The sequence below is a fragment of the Artemia sp. Qi Xiang Cuo genome, chromosome 6 (assembly GCF_049724085.1).
Source record: "Artemia sp. Qi Xiang Cuo chromosome 6, ASM4972408v1, whole genome shotgun sequence".
NCBI classification, from domain to species: domain Eukaryota; kingdom Metazoa; phylum Arthropoda; class Branchiopoda; order Anostraca; family Artemiidae; genus Artemia; species Artemia sp. Qi Xiang Cuo.
In genome coordinates this window covers 33273592-33298202 of record NC_142799.1, presented here as the reverse complement: position 1 = coordinate 33298202, position 24611 = coordinate 33273592, and the positions used below count along the sequence as shown (strand labels likewise).

General features: G+C 36.9%; 1 protein-coding gene across 1 annotated transcript in view; it reads right to left on the bottom strand.

Annotated features, from left to right (window-relative positions):
• Positions 1 to 23460, bottom strand: part of LOC148951143 (ceramide-1-phosphate transfer protein) — a 123756-nt gene extending 100296 nt beyond the window's left edge. Inside the window, exon 1 of the mRNA XM_089090661.1 lies at positions 23351 to 23460. Coding sequence (XP_088946787.1) covers positions 23351 to 23460 — 110 coding nt within the window. The remainder of the gene's footprint in view (positions 1 to 23350) is intronic.
• Positions 23461 to 24611: the final 1151 nt, after the last annotated feature.

Sequence of the window (24611 nt, the reverse complement as noted above, 5' to 3'; positions counted from 1 at the left end):
TTATTTTTGGGAAAGTTTTTTTTAATTAATCTCAAAAAAGGATTTGTGTATTAAGTTAGAACTTTCAGAGAGTGCTTAAAGGGAAAGTCAATTCACCAAAAGGAAATATGTGCACGCTCAGGCCTGGATGTACCACTAGGTCCCTAGGCCGGACCTAGGTATGCATAATGCCAGGGGGTGCAATAAATTATTACTGAGTAATTTTTTCCTGACAAAAACTGGACTGATGTGATTTATCGTCGCCAGGTGCACTCTGCCGCCACGCTGCCTATTCACAGAAAAGTGACTTTAAAACAACACAGGAATTCCATGGTCACTTATAAACTGTCAGATGTCTCCCAAGAATGGTAGCTGAGAGTTCGGTATTACCCCTCTCTTTCATCTTTTCGCTCATCAGTTGTGTTCTGTTAATTGCTTCCATTAGCCCCAAATTTTTTAGAATAACCCCGAAAATCTTGCAAAAAGGGAGCGGCAAAAATGCTTGGTTCTTAAGCGTCAAAGATTTAAATCCGGCCCTGTGCACGCTACTGCTAATGCTATTGCTATTTTAATTACATTTACTACTACTGCTACTACAACAACTACTACTACTACTAGTTCGACTGCTACTTCTATTGCAACCACTTGTAAGCTAAAAGTATTAAAATGAAAATTAAGGAACTGCAAGAACATATAGGTTATCAAAAGGATATATCGGCAATGGGACAGCAACAACTAATTGTATTAAGTTGAAACTTTTAGAACTTGATGAGAGGAATCTTCAGCTGACCAAAAGACAATATGTTAATACTACTGCTGCAACTTGCACTAGTGCTATTACTATTAATACTACTACTAATACTATTACTGGGACTACCATTACAGCTGTACCTAACGGTAATAAACGGTAGGAAGGTGGACTTTTCAGGGAACATTGAAAGTGGAAGGTGAACTGAATCACATCACGCCATCTGTATACAGGTTGTCAAAAGGGAGCATCAGCAATATCCTAGGGACAGTTTGGCGTGTTAAAGAAAATAAAAGGTGCTATGTGCATAATTCTACTAATTCTACTACTGCTAATACGCAAGCTAAGGGTATTAAGGTGAAGCTGTCAAGGAATATTTTGGCAGATATTGAACTGAATCAAATTGACTATGGTTATGCACATTCTCAGAAGAGTTACACAGCAATATCTCAAGAACGGCTTCCATTAATAAGTTAGACCTTTCAGGATAAGTTGTGGGGGACTTCAAACTAGCCAGAAGGCACCGTGTATATGCTACTAATATTACTACTACGATTACTGTAATTAATAACGCTAAAAGTATTAAAGTGAAACTTTTAAGAAAAGTTTAGCGGATGTTTTAATTTAACAAAAATATTATGTGCATGCAGGTTTTCGAAAGGGTATATAAATGATGTCAGTACTTGTCAATTAGCTGGAACCCACGCGATATATTATATAGGGAAGAAGCTTAAGAAACTAGTCAAACGGTTTTCTTTCAATAGAGAATTGGATTGCAGACCTTGGTCTGTCACTGCGTTTACAATATTTGAACTTTTGTTTTTTTGAGTTTAGGGGGGAAAAAGGTACCTAGGTTAGGTTACGTATTTAGTATATGCATCGTTTTACCCCCCCCCACCCCTAATGTGCAAATATATAGCCGAAATGTGTTTCTAAACTATTATATTTTCATCCTATTTTGTCTTATTTCATTAGCATTAACCAAAGTTCACTTCTTGCGTGGGTTCCAGCTAATTGACAAGTACTGCGATATCATATATATAGCTAGAAATATTCTTGAAACTTTTAAAGGAGCTAATTCGATATTAAGTTAAAAGTTGTAGGACTGTTCTAGAGCTGTACAAAAATGTGGTTCAATCCCACTTTCTACGGCTAAAATGAGAAAAAGTATGTGATGGCTAGAACGCATGTTGCGGTTGAAGGATTGCCAAAGATTGTCCTTATTTGCCAACCATCTAGGACCAAACAAGTTCTTGTCTATTATTCAGAAAACACCAAGAATTTGGATCTACAAGATCGGACAATAACCGGTCTGTATTCGGAGACAATTAACTTTGGCTCAAGGGAAAAACTACGTTGTAGTTTTGTTTTAATTAAATATTTAATAGATAGATAGATAGATAATTTATTCAGCCTCTGGGCAATACATAAACATTACAATGATTATATAAGACAACAGCCAGCATACACTTAAATAAATGGTATAACTTGTAAAATAAATGGTTTAATATACATAGTTGGTATTTTGGTTAGGTTAGCTTACATTTTGCATGTACCGCCGTTATATTTAACCCCCACCCCCTTAATATAAAAACATATTGCACAAATTTTACATATCCTATCTATCCCCCAAGAGTCTCACTTGTTTCAACCCGTATATCAAAAAATTGAATCAGCTAGGGGGTTTTCTGAATAATGGACAAGTACCCCAAACGAAAACCAGGTTATCAGCTAATGGAGTTGGCAGATGTCATAAGGAAATGTTTAAGGGAAATAAGAACTTCTTGGGAGGGTTTTAAAAGGGAAGCTCTCCATCGATTGAGATGGAGGAGGAGCGTGTGTAGCTGCGTTAGCCTTAAGCAGTCTGACGCTGCAGTAAGTTGGTAGTAGTAGCAGTAATGCTAGTAGTATACATTCCTTAATAATAAAAGAGGAGCATAATATTTTCAGTTGTGTTTATTGTATTAATCACACAAAGACTTAATGAAACAAACTACTTTTCCGTTTACCCGTATGAATTAGTTATATTATTCACTGGTATGAAACTTTTTACATAATTTTTAATATCAAACATACACTAATATGAAATTAGTACTGAATTTACGAAACTTGCAAATGGGCTATTTGCCAAAGATATTTGAGCTTGTATGGTTCATAAGAATATCCCTGAGCTTTCATAGACAACCTTTCAGCAAAAACGTTTTATTTGCCTCCAATACCTTCTATGTCGTTTTGTGTTTGTATGCTTGTATGGCCAATAATCTTTGAATGCTGATTTCACTTTTTATTCCTTCAAATAATTTCCAAACACCTGGGTGATAGCAAGAGAACATGGCGTTTAAAGCATGATGAAAGCGTTCTGTAGCATTGGTTGTTTTAGGTTCGCAAACTAGTGCATCGTTTGTATGATTCCAAAGCTGAGGTGGGAATCTAGGTCTTGTCCTACGGCCATGTATCTGGACTCCCCATATGTATGTTTCGTCAAAATAAGACAGTAGCTCTGTGCAGTCATCACGATCCGGAAACTGCCCACATAATAGCTCAAATATGTTTACTATGTCATCAGTTGAAACGAGTGCTATAGCACACAAACTTTTCACAAGCATGGTAAAGTGGACATCAGTTTCATATTCATTTTTTAAACCTATGGCACAAACTTTCCTTTGTATGCTCTGGCTAAAATGGAAAAAGCATCTAGATATTTGAGCGCTTGGAAAGCCTTGCTTAAATGCATTAATTGCTGCTGCCTCAAAGTCCAGCAATATTTTACTTGGATTGGTTAGAGGAGCTACTTGCTTAAAATATTCAACCATCATTTTGTAGTTTCTTCTGTCTTGTTAGTTAGAAGGAAATATAGACAAGGGGGGTAAGCATCTCCTATTTTTCCATGTATAGTGTAAAGTTGGAAGAATACACGTGGTACGTATTTAAAGGTTCCGTCACAGAGTATTAATTTCGATCTTTCAAGAAGTTTCGCCATATTATTGTTTCCCAGAACCAAAATTCTTTTGTCATCATATTCTCCTCAGTGCTGAGTCAGTGAGAACTAAATCCTTATATTCTTGGGGAATCGAAAAAGTGCATGACTGTGGCTCTCTTTGTTCAAATGTTTTGTTCCGCATCTCTCTGCGAATAGTTGATTCAATTGAGCTTTTTGGTAGTCTGGACATACATCTTCATTTAAATTTCTCAAGTGTACACCTAGGACATTTGTAGTAGAAACCCTTGTTGCTGCGGCTGCACCTTTAATTTCAGCTAGAACCTGATTCCTTTGTATGTTTAATGGATCACCAGAATGTAAGTGGTCACGTGGTTGCGTCACAATTTGTTCATTTTTTTTGGTATAGTAGCTGAACATTTATATGTACCATACTTGCGACATCCCCATAAGATGGAGCCATTCTTAAAGTTTCTATGGAAAATGTACTCATGTCCATTCAAGGTTAGAACATTTCCACCACGTTGAGATTTAGTTATAGCAAATCCAGATATCAGAATGACACAGACACACCAAAATGCTTTTACATAACTTAAAAGTCAAACTGAAAGAGCTTTGAGAACCGGTTGTAATTGTAAAATCGATGCGTTTATTTGCCCCTTGGCACATTCTTACCGAAGTCCTAATGAAAAGTTCCTAGTTTGCAATAAAACCAAAATAAACACTTTATCGGGCCATGCTTTTGGCGATAGGCCCAATCCTGAAAGTTTCATTCAGTTTAGAGGGTTTAGGGGTTACACTGATGAATAATACAAGTTAGAAAACGCAAACGAAGCGAGAAATAGATTTTGAGCTTTTAATTAGCCTTAGTTCAAACTTATTTTTAGGCCTTGACTTAGGTTCAGGATTTGATTTAAATGAGGGTTGGGTTAAAGGAGGCTTGAATTAAACGGGGGCTCAGCAGGTAACTCTATAGCTCCTGTTTTTGTTTTCCCCAAAACCCCCATGTTTTCTATGATCGTTTGTTTTAACTTCTCTTCGTTTTGGTTTTTTTTTTTTTTTTTTTTTTAGTAATTACTGATCATTTTGGGTTTGAATTATTATAGGAATTTATTTATGCTAGTCTTTGGTTTAATATGGTTTAATATAGGTTTGGTTTAATATAGTCTTTGGTTTACTTATCTTTGAAAAATTGTTTTTCAAAGAATCTTTTTATTTAATTTAAAGAAAGCGCAACAAAAAGCGATTTTTTTGTTATCTAAATTCTCAAAGTTCCGATATTTTCAGCAGAGATTTGTATTACTCAACGTTCGGGAAAGGCCTGATTCATCTAAGAAAAAAAAAATCAAACCAAAAGTTTTCAAACACAAAGAGACAGTAGCTTTTGTGTCGGCTCTGCCGAAGGTAATTAACCTTTTTCAAACCAAACGATAAACAATTACGAGCGTAGAAAATACCACAAAATGAAAACAGCAAAATAAGTAAAGTGGTAAAAAAAATTACAGTATGTGGACAGTGGGAGCCGCCGTTTACCCCCCCCCCCCCCCCGCGAAAAACATCCCTTAAGGAAAATACCCCGCAGAAAATAGCACCTCGCGGAAAATACCCACCCCCCAGAAAATACTTACCCGCGGAAAATCTCCCCCCCACAAAAAAAAAAAAATACCTCTTGCGGTTGGTTAGTCTCCGATCACTTCCGGCTTATAAAAAAAGACTAGAAATGCCTGGGAATTATCAAACAATTTCTACCTCCATCCTTCTGGTCCTCTCTCCCTTAGAGCTAATTCTGTATTTATTTGGAGGCTCAATGAGAGTTGAGCTGTTTTGGCATCAAAATGCACCCTTTGAGATATCTCCCTCTCTTCCTAGCTACAAAACAATCAGGTAACCCCATTGCAGAAGTTTCAGTTTCTTTTTAAGTTTTTTGATTTGACAATTGCTTACAGATAGTATTTATCATTGGGAAACATACGGAAATTTTTGCGTGGGGGTTTTCTGGAGGATTTTCCATAAGAAAGTATTTGAACCGAGGGGGGGGGGGCAAGATTTACACATAATTTCCTCTTTTCCACTACCCTTGGAATTTCTCAATTAAACTAAAAAATAACACGACTCAAAGAAGATTTTTAAATTTTGAAAACCATAATTTCCGCGAAGGGGGTATTTTCCAGGGGGGGGGGGAAATTTTCCTCGGGGGAGGGGATAAACGCTTCGACCCATAGAAAGTGACAGGTTGAAGGGAACCCCCATTAACAGACATAAAAAAGAGAAATAAATCTGGATTTAAGAGGTTATGATGTCCGATTTTCTTTGTTTTTGTGACAACAAGACAGAGCATTTTTATAAATCATCTTGACAATAATTTATATAAAGACTTAAAAAACCAAACAATTCCAACAAGGTTGAACGTATAAAGATTCTAACTTGTGTTTTACCAAATGTAAGTATGGTGGTTGAGATGCACGAGGGTTCAGTTGCACGGTGGTTCAGTTGCACGGAGGTTCAGCAGTAGGGTGGTTCAGTTCCATGGTGGTTCAGTTACACGGGGGGTTAGTTAAATGGGGTTGAGTTGCACGAAGGTTCAGTTAAAGGGGGTTGAGTTGCATGAGGGCTCTGTAGCACGAGGGTTTAGTTGCACGGGGGTTCAGTTGCACGGTGGTTCAATTGCATGTTGGTTCCACTTCACGGGGTTTCAGTTTTATGATGGCTGAGTTACAGAGGTTCAATTTCCTGAGATTAAGTCACACGGTGGTTCAGTTACAATGGAACCATACTCTGCTTACCATAAAAATCTTTCTCCCCTATTATTATCTTATTTTAATAGTAATAATTCTGAAAACCTCTGTCTCTGTTCATCCAACCGTTCCTTCATTGACCCCAACTGTGTTTCTAGTTCTGCCCAGCAATCTCCCATTTGTAAATCTATACTTCAATGGAATATAATACCCTCCAGTGTTGAGCTATCCACAAGTTTTCTCACGCTGTATAACAATGTGTCTAAACTTTGGTATTATGATTCTCTAAATTTTTAATCAATTTGCTTTAATTATCTGTGTTTTCTCTTTCTTTTTTCTTTTTTTCTCTCTTCTTCATTTTCATTCTTTGTTGTCATGATCCTAAACAAGTTCCCTTCCATGATCCTTATTATTATTGGTGTTATGTTTTATTTTTATTTGAATAAATTGAATTGAATTGAAAGCATGGGCGCTCTGAAAAGTGAATGAAGATTTGCTAGATGTTTTGCAGAGAAATTGCCTACGGATTGTTCTGGGTACCTGAATGACTGGCCGTATTTCAAACAGTAGGTTGTGTGAAAAAAGTGGTTTAGTCCCTCTTTCTAGGGGTATACTGAGGCAAAGGTTGAGATGGCTAGGGAACGTTCTGCAGATGAAGGATGACGGATTCCCAAAGATTGTCCTTTTCAGACAACCATCTTCGGCTAAACGGGAAGCAGTTTGTCCACAGTTGGGGTTAGAGGAAGTCATTAAGAAAGATTTAAAAGGAATGGGAACTTCCTGGGAGGGTGTAATGAAGGAGGCTTTGAATAGATTGGGATGGAGGAAGAGAATGCATAGCTGCGTTGGCCTCAGGCGGCTTGGTGCTGTGGTGAGTTGATAGTAATAGTAGTTTATACAGGCAACAGCAGTGTCTAAAGATCCAGCCTTAAACTTTCTTCTGGCAGAGTGGCTAGGCTTGCAAAGCACATAAAAAAAGCAGAACTATAAGCTATATTAATACAGTTGGTTCTCATCCTTAGCTCTTGTTCAGCTGTTGAAGGATGATGTATATTCAGAAACTTGCCATAACAGGCTGAAAGAACTTGCACTCAAAGTTGTCACGTTCTTAGAAGTGCCATGGTTGAAGATGGCATGAATGGAGGGTAGAAATTGAATCCAGCTACATAGATTAAAATACTTTGTCAACCAGCTAGTCTATCTTATTTCATGCTATGATGGCACTCACCCAACTGACACTCACAAAGCAGAGGCACATGTCTTCCAAGACAGAAACTGATGTTCCATGCCCCTTTGCAATTAAAGAATATAATAGGTTCATGGCTGCAGTAGACTAATGCAAAATGCTCCTGGAATTAAATAGGATTAACTTCAATCCAAAGAAATGACAAATGCAAACCCTCTCCATGTTGTGGATCTTAGCATTATGAATGGGTGGTTACTATACCAGTAAAAATTAAAATAGCCAAGGACACAAAAGCTGGTCACTTTGCTCTAGTTCAAGTGTTGGTACTAATAATCCAAACCATTCTAGGCATAGTTCTTTGGAATCAATCTGTTCTCTATCTCCTAAAAATTTTAGATTAGATCTACTTCCTGCCATTTCTGTTAGGTCTGGTGCATGTGTGCAAAAATTTCAAAAGCTGCTAGTAGCAAAATTCCAAAAGCAGCCAATACTTTAGCAGAAAAAAATGTTTTTTGACAGCTTCCACTAATCTCCCATGTTCCAGTTTTCCAATTACCTGCTTTAACTGTATGTACACCTTGATAGCTACCAGCCCTTTTAAGATTCTTTCAACTGTCGAATAAATAGTTTGAGAGAATTTGGCTATTTGTGCAAGATTTGGACAAACATTCGTTTTCAGTTGAAGAGAAGTGAAGAAAGTAAAAACTTGTCCAAAAGGGCAAAGGATAACAACAACTTAAAAGTAAACTTTTACATAGCAACATTAAAACTCGATGAGCTTTTAGTTTGAACAAGTTTTAAAAAGCAGATGCATGAGAAGAGATACATCCCTTCTTGCAGAAGAGAAGAGATACGTCTCCTGGTAAAAATAAGAATATTAAAAACGAAAACAGCTCTTTTTTGTTTTGTAGTTGCTTTTCTTAGAGTTTTGGTTCCTGTTGGGTCAATTGACATGCAGTTCATTGCCACGAAGTATTTGATCAATCATACATAGAAACTTCGAAAAGGGCTCATTCGATTGGAAATTGGAGTGGCTAGTGCCCTTTTTAATAGTCAAAAGTGATTGGAGGGCAACTAGCCCCCCCCCACGCCCATAAGTCCCCCGAACACGTACGATCAAAATTTGAGACGGCCATTTTTTTCGACGTAGTTGATTTCCAGATAGAAAATATATTTTTGAGGAGGACACTCCCCCACAATCCTCAGGGCAAGGGTTTTAAGTTATGCCCTGAGGGCATATAAGAACGATGTTGGCACAATGTATTATTTATTATTTTTTCTTTTAGAGCACGGCACTTCATATGGAAGGGGTCGTCGTAGAAACTTCAAAAGGGGCTCATTTGATTGGAAATCGAGAGTTCTAGTGCCCTTTTTAATAGTCAAAAGTGATTGGAGGAGAACTAGCCCCCCCCCACGCCCATCATTCCCCACAAAACACATCCAAGCAAAATTTGAGATAGCCATTTTGTTCAGCGTAGTTGATTTACATATAGAAAATATGTTTTTGAGGAGGACACTACTCTATAAATCTCAGGGCAAGGGTTTGAAGTTATGCCCTGGGGGCATATGACAACAATGTTGGAAAAATGTATTATTTATTATTTTTTCCTTTAGAGCAGAGCACTTCATATGGAAGGGGTCGTCGTTAAAACCTCAAAGGGGGCTCATTTGATTGGAAATCGAGAGTTCTAGACCACCTTTTAATAGTCGAAAGTGATTGGAGGGCAACTAGCCCCCCCCCCCACGCCCATCATTCCCCCACACACTCCCAATCAAAATTTTGAGATAGCCATTTTGTTCAGCGTAGTTGATTTCCAGATAGAAAATATGTTTTTGAGGAGGACACTCCCCCACAACCCTCAGGGCAAGGGTTATAAGTTATGCCCTGGGGGCATATAAGGTTTTTATAGAAGGGGTTGCCGTAGAAACTTCAAAAAAGGCTCAGTTGATTGGAAATTCACAGGGCTAGTGCCCTTTTTAATAGTAGAAAGAGATTGGAGGGCAACTAGCCCCCCTCCCCACGCCCATCATTCCCCCAACCACATCCAATCAAAATTTTGATATAGCCATTTTGTTCAGCATAGTTGATTTCCAGATAGATAATAAGTTTTTGAGGAGGACACTACCCCACAACCCTCAAGGCAAGGGTTTTAAGTTATGCCCTGGGGGCATATAAGGTTTTTATAAAAGGCGTTGTCATAGAAACTTCAAAAAAGGCTCATTCGACTGGAAATTCAAAGGGCTAGTGCCCTTTTTAATAGTCGAAAGTAACTGGAGGGCAACTAGCCCCCCCCCCCGCCCAACAGTTACCCAAACACATAAAATCAACATTTTAAGATAGCCATTTTGTTCAGCGTGGTTGATTTCCAGACATAAATTATGTTTTTGAGGAGGACAATCCCCCACAACCGTTAGGGCAAGGGTTTTAAGTTATGCCCTGGGGGCATATAAGGTTTTTATTGAAGGTGTTGTCGTAGAAACTTCAAAAAAAGCTCATTCTATTGGAAATTAAAGGGCTAGTACCCTTTTTAATAGTAGAAAGTGATTGGAGGGCAACTAGCCTCCCCCCCCCACGCCCATCATTCCCCCAAACACATCCAATCCAAATTTTGAGATAGCCATTTTGTTCAGCATAGTTGATTTCCAGCTAGAAAATACGTTTTTGAGGAGGACACTCCCCCACACCCCTCGGGGCAAGGGTTGTAAGTTATGCCCTGAGGGCATAGAAGGTTTTTATTGAAATCGTTGTTGTAGAAACTTGAAAAAGGGCTCATTCGATTTGAAATTCAAAGGGCTAGTACCCTTTTTAATAGTCAAAAGTGATTTGAGGGCAACTAACCCCCCTCTCATGCCCACCTCTCCCCAAACACATCCAATCAAAATTGTTAGATAGCCATTTTATTCAACGTAGTTGAAAGTTTTGGAAATTAGGTCTTTAAGGATGAAGACCCCTCCCCCCACAATCGTCAGGGCTGGGGCTGTTATCTCGACCTTGGGGGCACTCAGAGTTTTTACTGAAATAACTGTAGACGTGACTTTGAAAGGGCCCCCACACATGACCATTCACAGGGCTAGTGCCTTTTTTAATACTTTATCGCGATTGAATGATAACTCTCGCCCCTCAGGCCCACGATTTTCCCAAACACATCCAATCAAAATTTTGAGATATTCATTTTGTTCAACGTAGTTGAAAGTTCTGTAAATTACGTCTTTTAGGATGATAACCCCCTCAGAACCCTTAGTGCAAGAGTTGTAAGTTATGCCGTGGGGGTATATAAATTTTTTATTGAAAGCGTAGTCGTAGAAACTTCAAAAGGGCCCAATCAATTGGAAATTGAAAGGGTTATTGCCTTTTTTAATAGTTGATAGTGATTGGATAGCGACTAAGACCCCTCTCACGACCACTATTTTCCAAAACACATGCAATCAAAATATTGAGATATCCATTTTGTTCAACGTAGTTGAACGTTCTGGAAATTTGGTCTTTTAGGAAGATAACCCCCACAGTGCCCTCTGTGCAAGGGTTGTAAGTTATGCCCTGGGGGCATATAAGGTTTATATAGGAAGTTGTTGTATAAATCATAGGCAGCGCGATCGCGTTGCCTAAGTAAAGAACAGAGACACTCGAGAACAAGACAAGAAACGGAGTTTAAGTAAAGAGGAGGGCACTCCCCCCCCAACCCTCAGGGCAACAGTTTTAAGTTATGCCCTGGGGGCATATAAGGTTTTTATAGAAGGCGTTGTCGTAGAAACTTCGAAACAGGCTCATTCGATTGGAAATTGCCAACGATGTTGGCACAATGTATTATTTATTAATTTTTCCTTTAGAGCAGGGCACTTCGTATCGAAGAAATTGTCGTAGAAAGGGCTCATTCAATTGGAAATTGGAGTGGCTTGTGCCGTTTTTAATAGTCGAAAGTGATTGGAAGGCGACTAACACACCTTGCACGCCCACCATTTCCCCAAACACATCCAATCAAAATTTTGAGATAGCCATTTTGTTCAGCTTAGTTGATTTCTAGATAGAACTTACGTTTTTGAGGAGGACAATCCCCCACAGCCCTTAGGACAAGGGTTGTAAGTTATGCCCAGGGGGCATATAAGGTTTTTTATAGAAGGTGTTGTAGTAGAAACTTCAAAAAAAAGCTCATTCGATTGGAAATTCAAAGGGCTAGTACCCATTTTAATAGTCGAAAGTGATTGGAGGGGAACTAGCCTCCCCCCCCCACGCCCATCAATCCCCCAAACACATCCAATAAAAATTTTGAGATAGCCATTTTGTTCAGCGTAGTTGATTTCCAGCTAGAAAATACGTTTTTGAGGAGGACACTCCCCCAAAACCCTCAGGTCAAGGGTTATAAGTTATGCCCTGAGGGCATGTAAGATTTTTATTGACATCTTTGTTGTAGAAACTTGAAAAAGGGCTTATTTGATTTGAAATTCAAAGGGCTAGTACCCTTCTTAATAGTCAAAAGTGATTTGAGGGCAACTAACCCCCCTCTCATGCCCACCTCTCCCCAAACACATCCAATCAAAATTGTTAGATAGCCATTTTATTCAACGTAGTTGAAGGTTTCGGAAATTAGATCTTAAAGGATGACAACCCCTCCCCCCACAGCCCTCAGGGCAAGGGTTTTAAGTTATGCCCTGGGGGCATATAAAGCTTTTATTGAAAACGTTGTCGTAGAAACCTCAAAAGGGCTCATTCAATTGGAAATTGAAAGGGCTAGTGCCTTTTTTGATAGTTGAAAGTGATTGGATAGCGACTAACGCCCCTCTCACGCCCACGATTTTCCCAAACACATCCAGTCAAAATTTTGAGATATCCATTTTGTTCAACGTAGTTGAAAGTTCTGGAAATTACGTCTTTTAGGATGATAACCCCCTCAGAACCCTTAGTGCAAGAGTTGTAAGTTATGCCGTGGGGGTATATAAATTTTTTCTTGAAAGCGTTGTCGTAGAAACTTCAAAAGGGCCCATTCAATTGGAAATTGAAAGGGCTAGTGCCTTTTTCAATAGTTGAAAGTGATTGGATAGCGACTAACCCCTCTCACGCCCACCATTTTCCAAAACACATCCAATCAAAATATTGAGATATCCATTTTGTTCAACGTAGTTGAAAGTTCTGGAAATTAGGTCTTTTAGGATGATAACCCACTCAGAGCCCTCAGTGCAAGGGTTGTAAGTTATGCCCTGGGGGCATATAAGGTTTATATAGAAAGTTGTTGTATAAATCATAGGCAGCGCGATCGCGTTGCCTAAGTAAAGAACAGAGACACTCGAGAACAAGACAAGAAACGGAGTTTAAGTAAAGAGGAGGGCACTCCCCCACAACCCTCAGGGCAAGAGTTTTAAGTTATGCCCTGGGGGCATATAAGGTTTTTATAGAAGGCGTTGTCGTAGAAACTTCAAAACAGGCTCATTCGATTGGAAATTGCCAACGATGTTGGCACAATGTATTATTTATTAATTTTTTCCTTTAGAGCAGGGCACTTCGTATCGAAGAAGTTGTCGTAGAAAGGGCTCATTCAATTGGAAATTGGAGTGGCTCGTGCCCTTTTTAATAGTTGAAAGTGATTGGAAGGCGACTAACACCCCTTGCAAGCCCACCATTTCCCGAAACACATCCAATCAAAATTTTGAGATAGCCATTTTGTTGAGCGAAGTTGATTTCCAGATAGAAATTATGTTTTTGAGGAGGACAATCCCCCACAGCCCTTAGGTCAAGGGTTTTAAGTTATGCCCTGGGGGCATATAAGGTTTTTTATAGAATGCGTTATCGTAGAAACTTCAAAAAGAGCTCATTCGATTGGAAATTCAAAGGGCTATTGCCCTTTTTAATAGTCGAAAGTGATTAGAGGGCAACTATCCCGCCTCTCACGCCCACCTTTTCCCCAAACACACCTAATCAAAACTTTGAGATAGCTATTTTATTCAACGTAATTTTAAGTTTTGGAAATTAGGTCTTTGAGGATGAAAACCCCCCCTCCCCACAGCCCTCAGGGCAAGGGTTGTAATTTATGCCATGGGGCATATAAGGTTTTTATATAACGCGTATGTCGAAGAAACTTCAAAAAGGACTCGTTCGATTGGAAATTGAAATGGCTAGTGCCCTTTTTAATAGTCGAAAGTGATTGGAAAGAAACTAACACCCCTTCCACGCCCACCATTTCCCCAGACACATCCAATAAAGATTATGAGATAGCCATTTTGATCCACGCAGTTCAAAGTTCAGGAAATTATACCCTTGAGCAGGACACTTACTTCACAGTCTTCAGGGAAAGGGTTATAAGTTATGCCCTGGGGGCATATTAGGTTTTCATTGAAATCTGTGTCGTAGAAACTTGAAAAAGGGCTCATTTAATTGGAAATTCAAAGGGCTAGTGCCTTTTTTAATAGTCGAAAGTGATTTCCGGGTAACTAACCCCCTTCTCACACCCATCTTTTCTCCAAACACATCCAATCAATATTTTAGATAACCCTTTTAGTCAACGTGGTTGAAAGTTTTAGAAATTTGGTCTTTAAGGATGACAACCCCTCCTCCCCCCCACAGTCTTCAGGGCCAGGGTGGTAAGTTATGCCCTGGGGGCATATAAAGTTTATATAGAAAGTTGTTATAGAAATTTCAAAAAGGGCTCATTTGATTGGAAATTGAAATTGCCCTTTTTAATAGCCGAAAATGAGTGGAGAGTAATTAAACCTCTTCTTAGGCCCACCATTTCCCCAAAAACATTCAATCAAAGTTTAGAGATAGACATTTTGTTCAACGTAGTTGAAAGTTCTGGAAATTATGTATTTAAGGATGACAAACCCCCCAGAGCCCCAAGGGCAAAGGTTGTGAGTTCTGCCCTGGGGGCATATAAGTATTTTATAGATAGAGTTGTCGTAAAACTTCAAAAGGGGCTCATTCAATTGGAAATTGAGAGGGCTAGTGCCCTTTGTAATAGTTGAAAGTGATTGGAGCATAACTAACCTCCCTCTCATGCCCACCATTCCTCCAAACACATCCAGTCAAAATTTTTAGATAGTCATTTTGTTAAACGTAGTAAAAAGTTCTGGAAATTGGGTCTTTGAGAATGACACCCCCCCCCCCCAAAAAAAATACAAATGAATGTGCATTGTCAGTTTAATATACATATACTGATATTTAGTAATCAAAATGTTAATATTATTTGATTTATTAAAGTTATAAAAGTAAAATCAATTATATTTTTTCAGTAAAGTACAAATTCTGTTCTGGCCTTGGGAAGGCATAGGGGTTTTGCGCCCAACTTATATTAATTTCTGCTCGTTTTGATTTTGACTCGGTTATTTATTGTAATTTCTGTTTGTTTTGGGTTTCATTTATTTATCAATGCTGATTTGTGGCAGTTTCACGCTTGGTAGATTATTTGATTTTATTTTTGCTCAGTTTTTGTTTAATGGAGTTTGTTGGGACCTTTGGCCCCTTTTGTTTCAGAAAAATATCCTTTTTAAAAAATTTAACTCATTTATGTTAAATATCTAAATCCCGGGAAAGCTTGTATTACGATATGTCTAAAGAATCCATTAATTAGCTAATGTCTTAAAAAGCAGGGTGAGCGATGACAAACAGTTTAAAATTACGGCTTAAAAAACTTCAAAAGATGCGGAAAATTCAGTTTAATTCGGCTATTCATCACTTTTGGTCAGAGGTGTTCCCACCAGGGCGCGTCTCTAAGTGTTTTTATTAATTGTAAGAGTTTTTGGTTTTAGTTCCGTTTGAGTTCTGTTATATGCGTGATTGAATACAGTAAGCTTTTTTTATACTATATGATCTTCGACTTTTTAGCCTACGTAGGGTCCTAGGAGATAGTTAGAAATATTAGCGGTATCCCAGGGCGGGTACCCTTGGCCTTAAAGTGTCCCATTTGACCGTACCGTTTGATCAAGTTATCGTACCCTAAGGCAGGGTATATTGTAAATTGGGTACTGACATACCCGATATTTACAGAACCGTTGGGGTAAGCGCGGGCATCCCACTTATATTTGGCACCACCAGGGGCTTCCCCCTCTTGTAAGTGGTGTTGCACCATTTTTGCACCAATAAGTGGTGACACTTGTAACTTACCACACCAATACTGGTGGCATCGTAACCTACCGGTATAATACTGGCGGCAGCAAGAAAAGGAGCTATCAACAGCACTGATAGTAAAAGAATTTCGCGTTTTCGAAGTGACAAGTTAATTTAGCCTACAGAGTAGCCTATTGTGATTATACATAAAGAGACAAAAATACGCAATCAATAAATAGAATTATGAAGGTCTATAATGGGCTGTGCCTGGTTAGACAAAAATAAAAAAGAATAACGTGAAATTAATTGAGTTGAGTTTACAGCGGGGGAATATCCGTATTGAAAAGTATTACAGGGTTTAAGGACAGATAAGAACACGTTGAAACTTGTGTTATATTTGAGTGAATTGGCGGGCTTCGATATAATCTTCAGTGACGAAGGTACTAGGATTTTTGAAGATGACAAATTAGGAGGATTTGTCAGTTTGTGCGCACATTGGACAAGGAAGGTGGGAGGCACCTGTCCTATTGAGTAATCTGCCTAGGAGGAGATTATATTTGGAGTACGAGTATCCAGGGAGGATACGAGATTTGTTTTACAGGATAGTTCCCCTGTCTGAGTTTAGTTCAGCTAATTCATTGACTGAATTTTTATGTAGTTTTCAGTTAGTTTTCGCGTCAAACCCTTGTTAATTTGTTTTTCGGATATATATATCTCTTGTATGAAACTTCTTGCTGGAAAAGAAATCGTTAATCTATAATAAAGTCTATATACCCCGGTTATTTGAAAAATTGCTGAATCTCATTACACGGAGCGGATATAAACAATAGTAATTGCGTTTCATAGTTTTTGCGTGTGCCAATTGTTAAACTTGCCAAGACTGACTAATTGATTAAGATACAATATAATCGGAATGAAGTATACGCGGTAAAATGAGGGGGTACGAAATAAACAAGGAAGAAATAATTTGTGAAAAAACAAGACGAACTCACCCCTCAGAGGCTGTGCGAAATGAAGGGGAGTTACGGGTCAAAGAAATTACGGATAGAGAACGAACAGATTCAGAAAATGAATTAAGAAGAAATAATGACAGACGGAATCAAAGTAGTCCGAGTAGAAGGAGCAGTGTTAAATCGAGATCCAGTAGGGTCTCGCAAAAAAGTACTCAAATAGATACAACATAACAACTATTAAATTTCATGGAGAAAGAGAGGATAGCCAGAGAACGAAAAGAGGGGGAAGATTGAAAAGAAAGAGAGAGAGAGAAGAGCCAGAGAACGAAAGGAAGAGGCTGATAGAATAGCCAGAGAACGAAAGGAAGAGGCTGATAGAATAGCCAGAGAACGAAAAAAGTATAATGATAAAATAGCTAGAAAGAAAGAGGAAAGATATCACCAAGAGTTTAAAAGAACCATGATAGGCCTAATAGAAGCCCGCTGGGGAATTCCAGAAAGTGAGATTTTATCACAACTAACTTCAAGGCTATTGGATAGCCACAACAAATTGTCTAAGAATCAATCGCGAGAAAATGAAAATTACCAGACATTAAATGCTAAGACGGAAAAATATACAACTTCGTTGACTACAGGGGGAGGTGGACCGGCCCATAAAACAAATTGGGAGGCTGCGCCGCCCTGTCGGAAAAAAGAAATGTTTGATACGCGTGTTCAAAATGTTGATAATCCACAAAAATGGGATTAAGAAGTAAAAAGGCCAGAGATTGTTGAAAATGAGACGCGCGAAAATGTTTTTCGGGAGAATTTCTAGAAAATGGAAAACTTGAGAACACCTTTAAAGAGTCGGAGATGCCGAAAAATATTTGCAAAAAAAATACACTCATTGTACCAGTCCAAAAGGAGACGAAATTTATTGTATGACCTTTTCCTCGTAGAGTTCAAGAAATTTTAGTACAATATGAAAAACCAAATGTCGGAGTTCAGTTCCCATTTGATAACGAAATATTTGTTTCTGTGGTAAAAGTAAAGAAAACTAAAAGAGAGAAAAAAAACGCAAGGCGGAACTACAATAAGGAAAAGCAGTCAAAGATGATGGACGCACAAGGGTGCGTCTCAAAGTGTTTTTATTAATTGTAAGAGTTTTTGGTTTTAGTTCTGTTATATGCGTGACTGAATACAGTAAGCTTTTTTTATACTATATGATCTTTGACTTTTTAGCCTAGACAGGGTCCTAGGAGATAGTTAGATATATTAGCGGTAACCCAGGGCGGGTACCCTTGGCCTTACAGTGGCCCCATTGACCGTTCGTTCATATTATTGTACCCTAGGGCAGAGTATTCTGTAAATTGGGTGCTAAGAAATCCGATATTCGCAGAACCGTTGGGGTAAGCGCGGGCATCCCACTAATATTTGGTGCCGCCGGGGGCTTCCCCCTCTAGTAAGTGGTATAGCACCATTTTTGCACCAACAAGTGGTGACACACGTATCTTACAACACCAATAGAGTTCTTTACTTTTCTTTGAAAAACTTATTTTGTAGAAAAGTTTTTTTAATTAATCTTCAAACAGAGATATCAGGTTGCAGAGTAAGATATAAAGACCAACCATTTGTAAAAAAAAAAAGAAAAAATTGTGAAAATTATATAAAACTTTACAAGAAAACAATCTGGAAATAAAAACTGAATTTTTACTTTCGGCTAGGCTATAATATACAGTCTTGAATGAATCATGTTTTGAGGTTGCTTTTGTTTAATGAACTATTCCCCAAATTTAGATATAATCTATAGCTTAATTTTGTCTCATTATAAGAGGCAGAGTGGAGGGGCTGCAATTTTTACCATAAGAAGATCATATTTAGGAAAAGTTTTGAATGGCAAATCCAATTCTACCACAATTCTTGAGTAAAAGAAAATAAGAGAAAATGGTATTATCTTAAAGGGTCCATTTAATTTCTGAGTATAACAATGGTTATATTTTGAAAGAGCACAAAAAATGGTCTTGAATGGTATGTTCATCAAATTCATAGCTTGATAATGAAAATATATCCAAATTTATCACAAAATCTCCTCTCCCACTCTACATAGGTACCATGCTTTCCCTTTTTCATTTTAAAATAATTTTTCAATCTAACTCTTTAATATTTTCAAACCTTTGGAAATTAAATAGAATAGCAAAAGAAAACAAATTTAAACTCAAGGTCGAGCTGTCTAAAATAACCGTGTTGCATCAATGAACAAAATGGGGATTTTTGGGGAACCAAATTTTTTTCAAGAAGACAGATTTTTAGGAAATCCCTAAAAAGTCAGGGATAGGGGAAGCACTGGTATTTTCAGACAAAATCTGCCAGCAAATTTTACTAGGCCATGAAAACTGCCAAGTAGCATTGCTATTATGCTATCCCCCTTTTTGCATGGCAGAGCACAACTTGTGTTTTGACAGCTTTTCTTTGAGCAAAAATTATTTTTATATGTAAAAATGGTATTTTCAGACAAAATCTGCCAACAAATTTGAAAACTGCCAGGTAGCATTGCTACTTTGCTAACCCACTTTTTGCATGACTGGTCTGTTGATGGAACCCACTATCCTACTAGGCACCAAACAAGATCAACTATTGACAGTGTCTCTTACCAGAATGAAATACATAAAATGTGACCTAGGGCTATTTTTACTCCTTAGAGAATCCTAAATTCATTCCTTTTTTTTCATTTTAATCTTATTTGACTGATGAAAGTTTGGCCCTATCACAATCCAGGGATGAAAGGGTTCAGCTCATCTGATACTTGTTGTGCTGGGATAACATAGTAAATATTTTTGTTGAATAGCCAAGGTTCAAAAAACTGCAAAAGACCTCTAAAAAGCGGTAGAAGGGTGAGGTAGGCTAGAACCCTTACTTTAAAATTCTCTTTTTTTCTCAAAAGAACATTTAATACCCAAATCATTACTAATGAGGAATGTGTTTTCAAAAGTAGGCCTATAGCAGAGCTAATGTTTGCAAAAGCATGGCTACTTATAGCAGAATCAACTTTTTTTTATTTCATTGTAATTGTGCCTTCTTTTATTTTAATTATCTTCCATACATACCAAAGTTTACTACAAAATTGAAAAAAGTTTGTACACAAAATAATATGTATGTAGTTTTTACAAATACTTTAAAAACCATGAATTTCCCTTAACTCTGGCAAAGATAAAACACCAGTCAAAGAGGGGTGTATCAAATACCATGTGATTACAGCAATTATTATGTGGATAGACTCCACCAAAATTTGGAAAAGTCTACAACAGTATTATGATACTATTTCTAAGGTTTTAAATTCTAACCATGATCTTTTGATTCTTCTGTAGCCAGGCAATAGTTTTTGAAACCACTTCCCTCACTAGTAATGATTTGAGAATGTGTTTTCAAAAAGTTGGCCTATAGCAAAGCCAGTGTTTTCAAAATCATGGCTACTTATAGCAGAGTCAACTTTTTTAATTTCATTGTAATTGTACCTTCCATTATTTTAATTATATTCCATACATACCAAAGTTTACTACAAAATTGAAAAAAATTTGTATACAAAATAATATGTATGTAGGTTTTACAAATCCTTTAAAAATCATGAATTTCCCTAAACTCTGGCAAAGATAAAACACCAGTCAAAGAGGAGTGTATCAAATACCATGCATTACAGCAGTTATTATGCAGGTAGAATCCACCAAAATTTGTAAAACACCTGCAACAGCATTAAGATACTATTGCTAAGGCTTTAAATTCTAATCATGATCACTGCCATGCAGTAGTTTTTGAAACCACTTCACTCACTAGTAATGATTTGGGTATTAAAGTTGTTCAAGAGGCAATAGAAATTAAACTCAAGTTAAGTGATAATACTTCATTAAATAGAGATTTGGGGGAATATTCAATCAACTCACACCAGATGGTCCCAGTTGTCTGACTGGGACCAGCACATTCTTTCAGTAAGAAAAACAACAATATCCTGACAGTAAGACAATTCCCAAAGAAACTGTCAAGTTCTTCAAAGCTCAATGTAAAGCTGATGTCATCATTCTGAGAAGCATATTGTGCTGTTTCTTATATGATCATAGCAAAAATAGTTTTACCCTAGAAGTGACAAAAAAACTCAAATTCAGACATGTTTATCATGTGACTGACCTTGTCTCCTAGATCAAGATGTTTCAAACACTCATAGTTGGTTGTATTTCAACCAAAACTATTTGTTCACAAAATAACTGAATTTGAGCTAGATTTTAAAAAATCTTGAAAACTCAACCAATTCTAATTCAAGGAACATAAAATTTGGGGATATTACTAAATACCCTTAGATGTCTATGGAAAGCTTAATACTTGCCAAAGTTGGTACTTTCTGGGCAAAAAAATTAAAGGAGATGTTCCCAAATGGAAGCATTGGAAGCTAATGAGTTATTAAAGCAATATAATGGAGACCATTTGGTGGGGTCAAAGTACATTTGCAAATGGATTGATAAGTAGGTTAGGCTACATTTAGAAAGAGCATAAAAAAGGAATCAGGTATTATGTTCATCATGCTATTATGTCAGATATAGGATATTGTATGTATTGCCCAGAAATACTTTTGATTTATTAAGAAGATTTGTGCTGGAGAGCCACTACTCTGCACCTTTATCCTTTATTGTAACATTTCATTCAGAAGAGCAACTTTTTGCAACTTGTCAGTTTACAACATAATTTAGCTAGGATGGAAACAATTACATCACTTGATATCTTTTCTTTTCTTATGCTCTTCTATAGTTCAATATTTGTTTCAGGGACAAATTCCATTTTGAACCTTTAGTGGGGCCCCAAAAGGTAAAACAGTACATAGCTGCCAAAGGTTTAAAAACATGTCTTAAAAAAACTGCTTAGTGAAAAAAATATGCCATATGCAGTTGATCCAGGAATGGTAATTATCATTTCCCTTAGTCTTAAAAGTAAAATGCTATTTAGAAAAAAAATTACATATTTTTTTTAGAGCTAGAAACCCTTCAAAAATGACATTACAGCAAAACTCAAAATGTTTTCAAGGGGTTTATAGCTCTTTTAAAAAAATTTCTGCCAATTTGTTTTCTAAATAATGTTTTACTTTTAAGACTGAGGAAAATTATAACTACTATTCCTAAATCAGCAACAAATTACAATCTTTTTGGTACTTATGCATTATATCTTACAAACTGCTATATACTGTATTGGGAAACACTAAAGGAAACCAGCCAAATGGATATTTGCAATAGAGAAATGGATTGCAAAGCATGGTTTCTCATTGTGTTTACAATATTTAAACTATTGTTTTTAGGGGGTTTAGGCGGGGGGCGGTACCTAGGTAAGGTTAGGTTATGTATGTAATATATGCTATGCTTTAACCCCCCCCCCCTATCTGCTCCTAATGTGCATGCAAATATACAGCCCAAATTTGTTTCTAAACTATTATATTTTCATCCTATTTTATTTTACTTCATTAGTATTAACCACACTTGACTGGTAAATTTTTCAAAAATCATATTATTGACTTACAAATAAAGTAAACATACCACTCAATGCCTTTTTTTATGTTCTTCCCAAATATAATAATCATTTTTGTTGGAAATGAATTTTACCCCCAATCCCTATATATATACCAATTAAGGGTATATATTTGCACATTAGGGGGGGGGGGTAAATTTTAATTCTGGTGTAAATGGGAGGTAAATTTAAACATTACCTCCACCCCCCGAACGTGCAAATATACACCCTGAATCAATATATAGGCTAGGGGTGGGGGTACAATACATTTTTGACAAAAATGATTTTTACATTTAGAAAGAGCAAAAAAAAGGCATTGAGTGGTATGTTTACTTTATTCATAAGTCAATAATATGATTTGCAAAAAAATTTACCACTTGACTTCTTTTTTGTGTAAGATGTAATGCATAAGTACCATCCTTTCTCACTAGCCATTTTTTTAAACATACTTTTCAACTTTTAGTGGCTATAGGGGGGGGGGGGGCAGACTTGAGCATTTTAACCCTTTAGGGGCTCCAAAAAAATCTGCTCCAGATTCAATTATTTAATTATAAAAGAGAATAAAAAAAGCATTAGATGATATATTTACTGGTAATTTTTTACCAAATCATATTATTGACTTACAGATAAAGTGAATATACCACTTGATGCCTTTTTTTATGCTCTCTACAAATATAATAATCATTTTGGTCAGAAATAAATTTTATCCCCTGCCCCTATATATACCAATTCAGGGTATATATTTTCACATTAGGGAAGGGGGGAAGTTTAATCTTACCTCTCATTTACATCAGAAATAAAATTTATCCTCACCCCCCTAATGTGCAAATATATAGGCTACCCTGAATTGGTATAAATAGGGGTGCGGGTAGAATTCATTTCTGACCAAATTGATTAGCCTATTATATTCGTAAAGAGCATAATAAAAGGCATCGAGTGGTATATTCCCCTTATTTGTAAGTCAATATTATGATTTGGTAAAAATTTACCAATTTCCTTTCATCATAACTAAATTGTGTTGTAAACTGCAAATTCAGGCTGCCCAATTTTCCTAAACTATTGCCCTATCTTATATCTATACTGTTTTCTTTGAAGGAGGAATCATAATTTATAACTAATTTTTGAACTCAACAAGTTTATATTTGAATGGCGTCATCTAGGCATAGTTTAGCCTTCTGTGGCAATTTTGGAATCTGATAGCCTAGGTTATTAGGCTAGTTTACTTTAATATTAGTCTCGTCAAGAAGTTCTAAAATATTTACTTGTTTAGTTCTTCATAGGCTGAAATATAATATTTCAGGTATAACTTCTCATCTGTGGAATGACAGGCTAATAAATAATCTTTTACTTTTTCAAGTTGAAAGTCCTGCATTTTTTTATTTCAAATTTACTGCTAAACAGCGCTGCTGTGCGGTGAAAACAAAAATCACTAGTTTGTTGAAAAATCACCCAATCAGCAGATAAATCACTAGATTATTGACTATAAATAACTAGAAATCACTAGATTTATAATACTCTTTATCAGTGTAATTAATCATTGGTTTGCTTTTTACCATTTTCTATGTAAGCGCACCTACAGGAAGGGGATAAACATACCCCATTAGATGAAGAAAAATACCTTTAGATTGATGTTTTGTTTTTCTCAAGCGAAAATTACCCTTGAAATTTTGAAAATTGCCTTTTTACATCTTTATACAAAAAATAGAACAAAATCCTTGCTTCATCCCTGCATTTTCAAGAATTGGTACCCTTGGCTTATGCCCTGATCACTGAAAATTGGTTAACGGGGATCTAATCGAAATGTTTTTTTGTTATTATTATTTTTTTTTCTTCTGTCGATCCAAAACTCTAGTTGTTTCCCCAAACAATATAAAAACTATTTTTCATTTACTCTAGTTGAGCTAGTATAATTACTGGAACACCAGCGATAATTTTGAAAATGGCCTTTTTATATTTTCATGGGAAAAATGTGTCCCACCCTTCACACGTTTCGATAAGCATCGGTCTTATTGCTTCTTTAATAAAAAAAGAGGTTAATTCTACGGAACAAACCAAAGAAGTACAGTATGTTTATCCTAATGAAATATGCCAAAATATGATGAAAATATAATACTTTAGTTTATAAAATAATACAATTTGGGCTATATATTTGCACATTAAGGGAGTGTGGGGTAATATAACCAAGCCCTAACCTCACCCCCCCCCCCCTTTCTTAATGTGCTAATATATAGCCCAAGTTATACAACTTCATTCCATTCTTTCACCCATTATTTGTCTTTGTGGCTATGAAACTGGTTTTCAAAGATCGTACATTATCCTTATTATCCCTATCAAATTATTCTTAGCATACTTTCATCCCCAGACCTATCCTCGGGGGCTGCATGGGTCATATTAAATTCTAAAGGTATAGTTTTGGAGCCTTTCAACTATGCTAAACAAAATGGCTATCTCCAAATTTTGATCGAACAATTTTTGGGGAAAAAAAGAAGTAGGAGGGAAGCTATTAGCAGTCTTATCTTTGGT